Source organism: Corythoichthys intestinalis, chromosome 2 (genome assembly GCF_030265065.1).
Source record: "Corythoichthys intestinalis isolate RoL2023-P3 chromosome 2, ASM3026506v1, whole genome shotgun sequence".
Lineage (NCBI taxonomy): Eukaryota > Metazoa > Chordata > Actinopteri > Syngnathiformes > Syngnathidae > Corythoichthys > Corythoichthys intestinalis.
The window spans coordinates 44,112,392-44,125,315 of NC_080396.1; the positions used below are offsets into that span (position 1 = coordinate 44,112,392).

At 44.3% G+C, this 12,924-nt stretch overlaps 1 protein-coding gene across 3 annotated transcripts in view; it reads left to right on the forward strand.

Annotated features, from left to right (window-relative positions):
• mib2 (MIB E3 ubiquitin protein ligase 2) overlaps nucleotides 1-12,924 on the forward strand; it is a 91,691-nt gene that overhangs the window by 29,090 nt on the left and 49,677 nt on the right. For all 3 annotated transcript variants that reach the window (XM_057858872.1, XM_057858865.1, XM_057858855.1), the window contains exons 2-3: nucleotides 7,834-8,217; nucleotides 9,313-9,484. In XM_057858872.1, coding sequence (XP_057714855.1) covers nucleotides 7,995-8,217; nucleotides 9,313-9,484 — 395 coding nt within the window. In that variant the 5' untranslated portion in view covers nucleotides 7,834-7,994. The remainder of the gene's footprint in view (nucleotides 1-7,833; nucleotides 8,218-9,312; nucleotides 9,485-12,924) is intronic.

Below are 12,924 nucleotides of genomic sequence, written 5' to 3' on the forward strand. Positions count from 1 at the left end.
TGAGCGTGGTGTGCGCATCCGTGAACTGGCTCGACAATACGGCGTAGAATGTCTAATATCTCAAAGGCCCTCTCAGACCTCCGTTCGCCAGTCTTTTTAAATTAAGGTGGTAACATTACTGTAACGTTATTGTGGTAACATCCCCAAAGAAATCGCCAGCTTCGTTAGGTTTCTAATAATTTATTTCATCAACTTGTGCCACACAACACGCCTACTGTCCGCCGCAGTTGACACCAGCAACAAAACATTAAAAGAAAAAGTAAAATCTCTACCGCACTCTCTATCTCTGTGTCACGTCATCCACGCAGTGCGTTCAGGTACAGCACGCAAAAAACGTCCGCCACAGTAGAACTCGATTTGTTACATTATTACAGGAATTATTATTATTATATTATTCCGATTTTTATTTATAATTTATTTGTTTTGCTATGTGTAATTGCCATTTGTATTAGTACCAGCAGTATTTATTAAGGATTTAGTGTAGGTTTTCAGGCTGTGGAACGGATTAATGGAATTATAATGTATTCTAATGGGAAAATCCTGCTCAACATATGATCATTTCGACTTACGTCCTGGAACGAATTACCGTAACTTCGTATGTAAAAGTACCACTGTATTTTGAATGAACCTGACAGATGGGCATATATTGTAGTGTCTACAAGGACAACACCAACATGGTGAGACACACTCGGCAGGAAAACAGAACATTATTTTCAATTAATTATACCCGCCTGGATGCTACAAACTGTATGTACAAGAAAGTTGTCTGAGAATTTAGAGGACGCTCACCATTAGCATTAGCCTAATGCTAACGCGAATACTATGTAACGCTCCGGGTTACACTTGAGTGTGTGATGATCACTCAGCACAGTTTTAACACTGGTGAGACGGGAAGCGCGGAAGAAGGGCATGGATGTCACGAGTGACACAACCAGACACTGCTACATGCAGGTCAACGACACATAAAATGTCGAACATTGTGAACATGTGACGGAAACTATCGCGCATTTTCGTCTCGTTCTCGTCTCGTCAGACGAAAACTGGAATTCGTCTCATTATGTTTTCGTCTCCTAAGACGTGGTTTTAGCTCGTTATTGTCTCGTCACCGTCACGAAAAAGTGTTTGTTGACGAAATATTTTCGTTGACGAAAACATCGTTGGTGGTTAAGCAGCCTGTTTTATTACCATGTCAGCCTGAAGGTCACCATCTGTTTTCGCTACTTCAGCAGAACCTTTAAAAATACAAGGATAGTACCATTGTATTCTTGATAATTGCAGACAAAAGAATAATGTAAAAATAGCAGATTAACTGAGGCTAATTTGTTGTGAGGTCATAGTGAACACAGGTGGTGTGGAATACACATGAAAAATCTGTTACGATCCGCGAACGCGGAAAACAAGATTGGACCAAAGAGCAGACAAGAGACAGAGGGAATAGTAAAAGGGGTTTTTAATACAACTAAAAAACACGCGATCGCGGAAAAAGGGAGAATAACAAAAGGAGTCCGTGACAAGAGGTCGACGGGGATCAAATAACACTAAACTAAGCGGTGGGCAGCGAGCCAACAAGATAACAAAAGTAATCACACTCAATACCTGCACAAGGTAGAGGAATCACCAAACGAAAAAACAGCTGACGCATAAACTAGCAAATCCAATGAGCCTCGAAAGTACTGGTATAGAATGGCAAACAGCAAGCAAATATCTCGGCAACGTTGGCTTGGGTCGCCGGCGTTATATACAACTGTTGAGTTGCTGGAATTAGCCGCAGGTGCGATGATGGGAACGCCCACACCGCCGGCTCTGTAATGGAAAACAAAATCTAACCAGCAACAGAATGTGACAGTACCCCCCCTTCAAGGAGAGCCCCTTGGCGACCCACCTGGCTTCCCGGGACAGCGCGCGTGAAAGTCGCGGATGACCGAAGGATCCAGGATCCAGGAGCGGGGGACCCATTGGCGTTCTTCAGGACCGTAGCCCTCCCAGTCGACCAGATACTGTACACCCCTGCCCCTCCTCCTCGAGTCCAAAATAGACCTCACGGTGTAGACCGGGTCACCGTCGATCAAGCGTGGAGGTGGTGGGGGTGCTTCCGGAGGGCATAGCGGGCTGGAGGAAACTGGTTTCAACAGGGAGACATGGAACACTGGATGGATGCTGAGGGAACGTGGGAGCGTGAGCCTCACGGCTACAGGGTTCACCACCTTTTCCACCTTGAAAGGCCCAATGAAACGGGGACCCAACTTCTTGGAGACCCCGGCAAGATGCAGGTCCCTTGTAGACAGCCAGACTTTCTGGCCCGGCCTGTACAGAGGAGCCGGTCTCCGGTGACGGTCAGCCAACATCTGGTTGCGTGCTGCTGTCCGTGAAAGCGCTGCACGGGCGTCCCGCCAGACTCTGTGTGCCCGCCGCAGGTGTTGTTGCACTGAGGGTATGCAGACGTCTGACTCCTGGGACGGGAATACAGGAGGCTGGTAGCCGTATGCAGTCTTAAAGGGTGACATACCTGTGGCTGCACTGACAAGTGTATTATGGGCATACTCCACCCAAGGGATATGAGACGACCAGGACGCAGGGTGCTGGTGGCAGACACACCGGAGGGCTGCTGCAAGGTCTTGGTTGGCCCGCTCCGTCTGGCCGTTGGTCTGGGGGTGGTAGCCCGACGACATACTTGCTGTGGCCCCCATGGCCTTGCAGAACATCTTCCAAACTCGAGATATGAATTGGGGGCCCCTGTCGGATACCAGATCAATGGGTATGCCGTGAATGCGGAAGACTTGACTCACGAGGATGTTTGCGGTTTCCAGCGATGATGGCAACTTTGGGAGCGGAATGAAATGTGCCATCTTTGAGAACCGGTCAACAACTGTCAGCACTACCGTATTTCCCTGGGACTTGGGAAGGCCGGAGACGAAATCCACAGCAATGTGGGACCATGGACGTGATGGAACTGGCAGCGGGCGCAGGAGACCAGCAGGAGCATTGTGCGACGACTTGTTGCGGGCGCATACAGAGCAAGCCCGCACAAACTCTTGGATGTCATCATTCATTCCAGGCCACCAGAACTTCTGGGATACTAAAAACTGTGTCCGGGAGGTCCCCGGATGGCAGGCCACCTTCGAGGCGTGCCCCCATTGCAGCACGTCCGATCTGTGTTCTTGGGGAACAAATAGCTTGTCCTTGGGGCACCCCGTCGGAATGTTCACACCTTGCAGTGAGTTGGCGACCTTACCCTCCACTTCCCACTGAAGGGCCCCCACCACACGGGCCTCTGGCACAATGGGCTCTGGACCAGACTCGCAGAGGGCTGGGCTGAAGACCCTGGATAAGGCATCTGGCTTAGTGTTGCGAGAACCAGGGCGGTACGTGATTGTGTAATTAAAACGTGTAAGAAAAAGAGCCCAACGCGCTTGACGGGGATTCAGTCTTTTGGCTGCCCTAATGTATGCCAGGTTCTTGTGGTCGGTGAAGATCTCGAAAGGCTCTGGTGTCCCTTCCAACCAATGTCTCCACTCTTGCAGCGCCAGAACGATGGCCAGCAGCTCACGGTTTCCAACGTCGTAATTTCGTTCAGCAGGACTGAGGCGACGTGAGAAGAAGGCGCAGGGGTGAACCCTCTGATCGACTGGGGAACGTTGAGACAGGACTGCCCCCACTCCTGAATCTGAGGCATCCACTTCTACAATAAATGGCACATCGGTATTAGGGTGAGCAAGGACAGGGGCACACGTAAACGACCGTTTAAGAGCCACAAACGCAGCCTCAGCCTCTGGGGTCCATTTAAATGGTACTTTTGTAGATGTAAGCCTTGTCAAAGGTTCAGCCTTCTGGCTGTAGTTGCGAATGAAGCGCCTATAGAAGTTAGCAAACCCGAGGAACCTTTGCAATGGCTTCCTTGATGTAGGAGAAGGCCACTCGACCACAGCCTGTATCTTGGCTGGATCTGCACTCAGCTGGCCCTTCTCCACAACAAACCCCAGAAACTGGACCGAACTGGTATGGAACCTGCATTTCTCTGCCTTGACATACAACCGGTTCTCGAGCAGCCTTTGCAAAACCAGCCGGACATGCTGTCTATGTTCCTCGAGGCTTCTAGAAAATATAAGGATGTCGTCCAAATAAATAAAACAAAACCGGCCTATCATGTCCCGAAGCACATCGTTAACAAGGTTCTGGAAAACTGCTGGTGCATTAGTAAGTCCGAACGGCATGACTAAGTATTCGAAGTGCCCTATGGGAGTGTTAAATGCGGTCTTCCATTCATCACCCTCCCTCATTCTCACCAAGTGGTAGGCGTTGCGCAAGTCAAGCGTAGTAAAAATACACGCGGACTGCAACGGTGCAAAAGCGGAGTCCAGCAAAGGCAGGGGGTACTTATTTTTAACTGTGATGTCGTTAAGGCCTCTATAATCGACGCATGGCCGGAGGGACTTATCTTTTTTGTCAATAAAAAAGAACCCGGCCCCAACAGGGGACTTTGACGGTCGAATTAGCCCGGCCGCGAGGGAAGACGATATATATTCATTCAAGGCCCCCTGCTCGGGTTTCGATACCGGATAGAGTTTAGAGGAGGGCAACGGCGAATTCGGAACCAAATCAATGGAGCAGTCGTACGGTCGATGTGGTGGCAGTGATGTTGCTAGGTCTTTACTGAAGACCAACTTGAGGTCATGATATTCAGGGGGTACCAAAGACAAATCGATATGTTCCGGCTCACGTGGTACTGTGGGCCCGGAGGGGGACGGGGCAGCGCGTAAACAATGAGAATGACAATAAATACTCCAATTTGTTATCCTGGGGGCCCCCCAGTCTATGTCGGGGTTGTGTCGCTTTAGCCACGTCAAACCTAGTACCACGGGTGCCAACTTTGTCGGCATGACAAAAAACGGTCTCTGCTCACAGTGATTACCAGACACAACTAACTGGAGGCTTTCAGTTACATGAGAAATTGTAAAAATCAGGTCACCGTTAAGGTCCCGTACTTCCCGGGGCTCCTTCAATTCAATCAAGGCCCCACCGAGTACTTCTGCGATTGAGTGGTCCACGAAGCAGTCATCAGCCCCCGAATCGACCAAAACTGTTACCTTATAGCTGTTACCGTTCCCGGTAATAATCCCAGGTAATTGCAGCCTGGTGCTTTCGAGCCGCTTTGTAGACTTTGCGACCATAGGTGGTGACCCTCCGTGTCGTGGTGGAGTGCCTCTGGGAGAGTCACTCGCTGTGGTGGAGCTGTCTGACGTCGGGACCAGGAGAGGATGGTTTCTGCCAGCAGCACGAGGATTCACCGGACAGGAAGCGACCCGATGGCCAGGGTCACCGCAGTACAGACAGAGCTGCTCAGCCATGCGCCGGTGGCGTTCCCTTGTGTCGAGTCTCTTCCCTCCGAGCTGCATCGTCCCCTCGTCAGTAGTTGACCGCCAATACCCGCCAGGCGAGGGAAAAGAGCCTGCTGCAAAAGCTGATGAAGCTCTCCCGACGACCGCACTCGTCGACCGACCAAGCCGCTCCGCCCCTCTCTCTCGTTCCCGCTCAAGAAGTCGATTGTCCAAACGAATAGATAAAAAAATTAATTCTTCCAAGTCTTTTGCTTCGTCGCGGGCAGCTAGTTCGTCCTTCACTAATGGGTGCAGCCCCCTCCGAAAAATGCTACGTAAAGCAGCGTCACCAAAACCACTCTCTGCTGCGAGGATGCGGAAGGAGACCGAATAGTCAGCGACAGACAGTTTGCCCTGAGTCAAGTCTAGCAGGCGACTACCAGCCTCTTTGCCCCGAAAGGGGTGGTCGAAAACCCTCTTCATCTCCTCAACGAATTCAAAAAAAGAGTTACGTATCTCGGGGTGCTGTTTGCTGATTGCCATGGACCAAGATGCTGCCTTACCGGAGAGAAGGCTCATGACAAACGCGACCCGGGATCTATCGGTAGAATACGTGAGGGGTTGTTGGTCAAAAACTAAGGAACATTGATGCAAAAACTGCCCACACGAGCCGGTTTCCCCACCGTAGCGTGGCGGGTGTGGGATATTGGGCTCACGCAATGGAGAGGAAGCCGGGGCAGCTTGTGCGGCAAGGTGGACATGCGTTGGAGCCATGGCTGTGGCGGAAACGAGACGACGAGCGCAAACCTGGTCCACCCGTGCATCAAGAGAGCGCATGTTGACAGTAAGTTTGTTAATCGTCGAACTAATTTCATGGAGCACACGATCGAGCGGATTTGCGTGCTCCCTCGGGTCGGAAAACGCCTGGGCTAATGGCTCATTGTCTGCATGGTCCATCTTGGCCGAGATATTCTGTTACGATCCGCGAACGCGGAAAACAAGATTGGACCAAAGAGCAGACAAGAGACAGAGGGAATAGTAAAAGGGGTTTTTAATACAACTAAAAAACACGCGATCGCGGAAAAAGGGAGAATAACAAAAGGAGTCCGTGACAAGAGGTCGACGGGGATCAAATAACACTAAACTAAGCGGTGGGCAGCGAGCCAACAAGATAACAAAAGTAATCACACTCAATACCTGCACAAGGTAGAGGAATCACCAAACGAAAAAACAGCTGACGCATAAACTAGCAAATCCAATGAGCCTCGAAAGTACTGGTATAGAATGGCAAACAGCAAGCAAATATCTCGGCAACGTTGGCTTGGGTCGCCGGCGTTATATACAACTGTTGAGTTGCTGGAATTAGCCGCAGGTGCGATGATGGGAACGCCCACACCGCCGGCTCTGTAATGGAGAACAAAATCTAACCAGCAACAGAATGTGACAAAATCATTATGAAAATGGTTGTTTCTCTACTAGCACTGAAAAATTATGCATTGCAGGTCATAGAATTTTTTTCAAAAAACATTGCAGGAACCCAACAACTTCCTTAGGATGCCTCTCTTTAACAAATTAGACGGAACTGTGTTGCCATTGTAAAAAAATATGTATATACAATTTTAAAAGCAACTACTGGGATTTTTTTTAACCATTTGACCTTGTTTTTAATGACATAATCGTTTGCTGGAGTTGTTCTTCAACATTCCCACAAATTGGAGCATAGACTAGGAGAAATTAAAAATTACAGGGAACTAGTGTGGCACAACGCACAATTTTATCATATTAAGGTTTTGTTTAGGTAGATTGTCCCAAAAAAGGAAAAATTAGAATTAAATTATGTTCGAGTCGAGAGAGGAGATGGAAAGTATGCTATTGGGTTATGTGCGACTAATAGGTCTCATGGGTGTGCCTCAGATGAGGTTCCACTTTACACTTTAATTTTTGTTTTCTGATAAGTACTAGCGCTTTACTGTTGAGTCACTTCCAAATAAATCATTGTCATCGCTTATGAGTGTGGACGTGGGAGTTCTTTTTGGTCTATAAATATTGGCTAGTAAAAGTATGCTGTGTTAACAAGTGTTATATTTTTATTTGGCCATTTGGGAGTCTGCTTTCTCACACAAACACAAAATTCCATTTTTAGCTCAATGGTTTGCCAAAGTTATTTTTGTTGGGATTTTTTTTTTTTTTTGTTCTGATAATGAAGGCTGTGTTTGTGTGTGTATTTGTGATGTGCTTGTGATTAGCAAGCTGCAGCAGTCATTTCCAACTCTCTGCTCGTTTCTCAGGAAGTCAGTATTAATCCTTGAATAATTTCCAAAGACAAGCCCACTGAAATTTAAATGAATAATTGTTCCTCCCCGAGCTACTGTAAGATAAGTAAGAAAGATACGTAGTCGGGCAACAAATCAAATCTCAGTTAACTTTCACTTCAGAAGCAGTGGTGTGGAGCTATATGGATTTGGAAGTTGAAAGTCCTAGTGCTTTGTGGCTCAAAGAATGCATTTCTTTCTTTCAGTCACCCCAGATCTTCTCCCTGAAACCTCCCTGGTACCATCCCTGCCTGCACTATCAACAGCGCGGGCCTGTGGGAAGGCCCGGAGGCGCAGCGGAAGCGAAAGTGCTTCCAGGCATCGGCCATTGAGTGCGGCCCCCGGGCCAGGCCCCTGTAGAAGCAGCATGGAGGTGGGCATGCGGGTAGTTCGTGGCCTGGACTGGAAATGGGGAAACCAAGATGATGGAGAGGGCCACGTGGGGACTGTGGTGGAGATTGGCCGACAGGGCAGCACCACCACCCCTGACAAGACGGTGGTCATTCAGTGGGACAGCGGCACAAGAACCAACTATCGCACTGGTTACCAGTCTGCCTATGACTTGCTGTTGTATGACAACGCTCAAATTGGTAAGCATTTTATATCCACGCCAGAATTATGGTTTAGTTACACAATATTATTACTTATGTAAGATTTTATTATGGTGGCGCAGGGTTTGAAACTATGGGTAAAATGGTCACATGTTAGTAGTTTTTCCAGATTGTTCGAGTAAAAATGTTATCTGGTTGCACTTGTGCGATTGCATATTTTTACAGCTTCCTCTAATGTTGCACCACTTTTTTAGACACAGTAGTTGAAAGTCTACTTCTTTGTCTCATTTGAGATGCGTAACAGTTTTTTTTTTGCTCAATTTGTAGACGATATCGTTTATTCAAAATGTTTGTAAAAGTTGTAGCAGCCTAACATTAAGTAGCCTACAGATTACCGAGCTCATTTGGTTGATTGTTGGAGGGCGGGACATCCAAACTAAACACAGAATGAAAAAAAATAACAGCTTTTACTAAGCTAACAATCGACTTTAAAATGGGAGATTTCGGCTTTACTGTTGAGAATCCTGTATTTATAAACAAAACATGTTTCTTTAATGTCTATGTCTACCAACTGTGAATTTCCTGTTGAAATCTGTCCTTACATGACGTCATCAGGAACACAACTCGGACTTATAAACAGTTTCAATAATTATGAAGCTTTGTGAGTCTATAAAATTTCTTTTTGAATACCTATTAACAAGAGTCAATCATATTTAGTGTGGGGGAAAAAATGGCGAAAGTGGGACTTTTGCTAATTCTATCGATGTGTGTTTGATTTTCTTCAGGATGAACTAACGTCTTATTGAAACATCCTCAAATGTATTTTTTCAGTTTCTCAACAATTGTCTTTCAAATACAAAAAAAAAGAGGATTTCCATTTCCAAGAATTGACACAATGTTTGTGCAGTGATAGCAATTCCACAGTTTATTTTTACTGTGTGCGGTATGAGAAAAGTTCATTACTGTCTGAACGATACCCATTTCTTGTCAGTAGCTTTTTAACTCATTTTCTTGAGACAAACTTTCCCTTCGATTGTTGAAATCAGAAGTGGATTCACATAGCAGTACATCTTATCTGTTTTTGTGCCCATTTTTTCCCCCTCATTGCTAAATTAAAGCCTCCTCCTTCCTCAGGGGTGCGTCACTCTAACATCATTTGCGACAGCTGCAAGAAGCATGGCATCATGGGAATGCGATGGAAGTGCAAGGTGTGCTTTGACTATGACCTGTGCACACAGTGCTACATGAACAACAAACATGACTTGAGCCACACGTTTGAACGTTATGAGACTGCGCACTCTCAGCCGTGAGTATTATACCCGTCCTCCCCCCTTTTCCAGGATCATTCATCACCCTCCATTTGCTTTGTAGCCATTGTGTTGTTCTGCCAGCATTTCCTGATTGAGTCAGACGGGTTAAGTGTTCAACATAATTATCAACCGACAGCTTTGCTTTTTGTACTCCTTTTATTTCTGACAATAAGGTTTTTCATAGGTAATTATTAGTCAGCAGAATTAGAGTTAACAGCCAACCTTGTGCATATATACTATTGGTCTGAATAAAATCGGTGGTTAATTAAAACTAGCACACAAATCAGGGGTATATTAGAGGTGGATTGACTATTAAGCCTTTATAGCGCACCCGTTTAGCTAATTGGTTGCCATTGACGCCGCTTGATGTCCAATCCCTGCCATCTCTCAGTCAAAATTGATTAGAAGTCTTCTGCCATCACTGATACGGAAACATGACCATTCTTAGCTAGTCCTTCCAGTTTAAATAAATTGGACGTCTATCATTGTTAATGGCAAGCAATGAGTTAATAGTAAATATTCTTATTTATTTTTAAACTTAGTTATTTTTTTTTACATCTTGTTTAAGTCAAACAAACAAAAAAATGGGAAAACTAAGTATTCTCTTATTTTAATTTTCTTCTCAAATAGGTTAAACAATACAGGTAAAACTGCTGTTATTTTCTGTATTTTAAATGTTAATTTAATAAAATGTTTAAATGTTTTTATTAATGCTATTTTATAATCAACTTTGAGTGTAAATGGTGGTAATAATCAGTTTTTTCTGGTTTTATTCATATAAATTTAGGTTAATTAACAATTTATTAATTGTTTTATTTTTCATTGAATAATTTATATTCCAAAATAAAGATTCATAATAAAACTATAGACCCTACCCACCGACGTCACAAAATCACGTGCTCGCTGTATGGTTCCGCCCACTTGTCCGTCATTTTGTGTCTGTATTATCAATGGTCTCAATTGATCGAGCAATTTATAATGCATTTCATGGAAGACCCGGTGCTTTCGGATGCCGTAAACTCACTTGATGCGTTGCATAAAAGGCGTTATGTGGAAAAGCTTCAGTTTATCCATTCGCCAGATCCATATTTGATGCCTAAATCGATGTTTTTCGACCCGCTGCCTCCGCCGTATTTGCCTGACATCTGCTAGCTACCCTGAACTGTACAACTATCTTGTCCACACAAAATCAGCCTATTCTCACGAAAGTTTGAAAAACTTTAAGAGCTTGGAGGCTTATAAATACTTCGTTGCTGGTTGGGTGAAACAGGTCCTCGTCCACGAAAATTCGGCAGGAATCTATCTTGTGCTTGGAAAGGTGAGTTACGAAATTTTCAATTCAAAATCTTTTGTTATTGCTAACATCCACTGTCAAGTCTAATGTATTTCATGTCGTTTGTCAATGGAGTTAGGGCTTTTAATGTTTATATGGTTTAGCGATAGCACTCTCACTACATACATACGTGCATGTTGTCGGCGATTAGCCTAGCAATGATCTTAATTGTGGTTGTCAGCCCAAAACCCTCTAAATATATATTAAATGCATCTTACCAGATATAAAATGACTACTACATAATCTGTGGTAATCGTTTGGAGACCAGTTTTCTCGTCGAATTGCAGCAGCCCATCTCGCTCTCTTCTCTCCGGGTCTCTCGGAATCCGGTAGAACTTCAAGTCTCTCCGTCTGTCTTCTCTGTTATTGCAACCGACCGCCACACACGCCTTCACCATTTTGATTATTAATGTTAACGAGCAGAAAAACGCGTCATAAATAGGAGGAATGTACGTAGCCGTAACAGGGAAACATGATGTGTTGACGGACAATTGGGCGGCACCAGTCAGGAGGAAGGAGTTGTGACGTCACGTGGGTAGGGTCTATATAAACCGTATTGGCCCGAATATGATGGCCCTGATTATAAGACGACCCCTTTTTTTCAAGACTCAAGTTTGAAAAAAGACTTTTTGAACTCCAAATTAATTTTTATACAGAAAATAATGACAGAACATCTGAAATAAATGATTATAACAATATATTTGAGAGAAAAAGCATGTTATTTTGCCTCATTCATATCTTAATATCTGAACATTTAAAGATGTAAACTAAAGTGCAATCGCATTCGTAAATGAATGGCTTCTGGTTTTTGAAATGTAAATAAACCAATCTATTGTGATAAAACAACAAAATTGCAATAACTGCAGTAACAATCAAAGTGAAGTCTTACTGCAACTGTAGTCTTGAAACAAATTTGAATAAGGAAAAGCATTCCAATAAAATAATGCAAACTGGTTAAACTTGAGAGTAGCTGAGATTTGACATGACAGAACATCACGTCAATAATATCTGGCGCCATCTAGCGTTGTGAATGGGTAAAACGTCTAGACCGCGAATTTGAGACGACCCCCACTTTTTCAGTCTTATTTCAAGGCAAAAAACAGTCTTATATTCGGGCCAATACGGTATATTAATAGTGGGAACCTCTTGGTTCCTCACGATACGAAACGATTTGCGATATAAATTTCACGATAATAATCTCACGATATGGTGATACAACGATTATCGATACATTGATCAGGAAATCATTCTAGGATAATATACAAAACAACAAACAAATAGAAAAACAAGCTATTTTAATCCTTCTGCTGTGAATTTGAATGAGTTTATCACTAGTAGACGTCCAACCCGTTTGAGTTTGGAGCGACTCATTCGCTGCCACCCTCCCAACTCAAACGAGTTGGATGTCTATGGCAGTCATTGGCAACCAATGAGTTTAATTTGGGGGCATTTCAGAACGTTTGCTGTTAATTTTCAGTCACTTCCTGTTTATTTTGGGGTATTTATGGGTCACTTCCTGTTTATTTTGCGTTACAGAACAGGAAGTGACCCGGGTATCTCCTCAAATGAATAGGCAGTGACTCAAACTCAACAGGAAGTGACCTGCAGATGCCTTAAAATGCACAAAAATTGACCTATAAACGCGCCAAAAATCAGAAAGACTGGCTGTGAATGCTCTGGTTTCGAATGAACCAAACCATTGAATGGTTTTCGAATTCATTTGCCCCTCCCGGTCTAAATGGATCGAGCGTTGATCGCTATCAATGGCAGCCATAGGGTTAACTGAGACATTGTTATGGTGGGAAAACAACTTGTTGGTTCTTTTCTATTTTTAAACATTGACACCTTTTTAAAAACGATATACCGATTCTTAGCAGGAGCATATTGATAACCTTTTGGGATACAAAATAGTCCTGTCGCGCTAAAAAATTTTAGTGGGTGATAAATTATCTCCTAAATTATTGTGATTATCATTGCAATATGTGATATTACTAGTTATGCAGCTATCGAATATTTTAGTAATCGAGTAATCAACTGAAAATTCTATCGATTAATCGAGTAATCGGATAAAACATATTTTTTTAGGTAAAGAGCAATTATGAA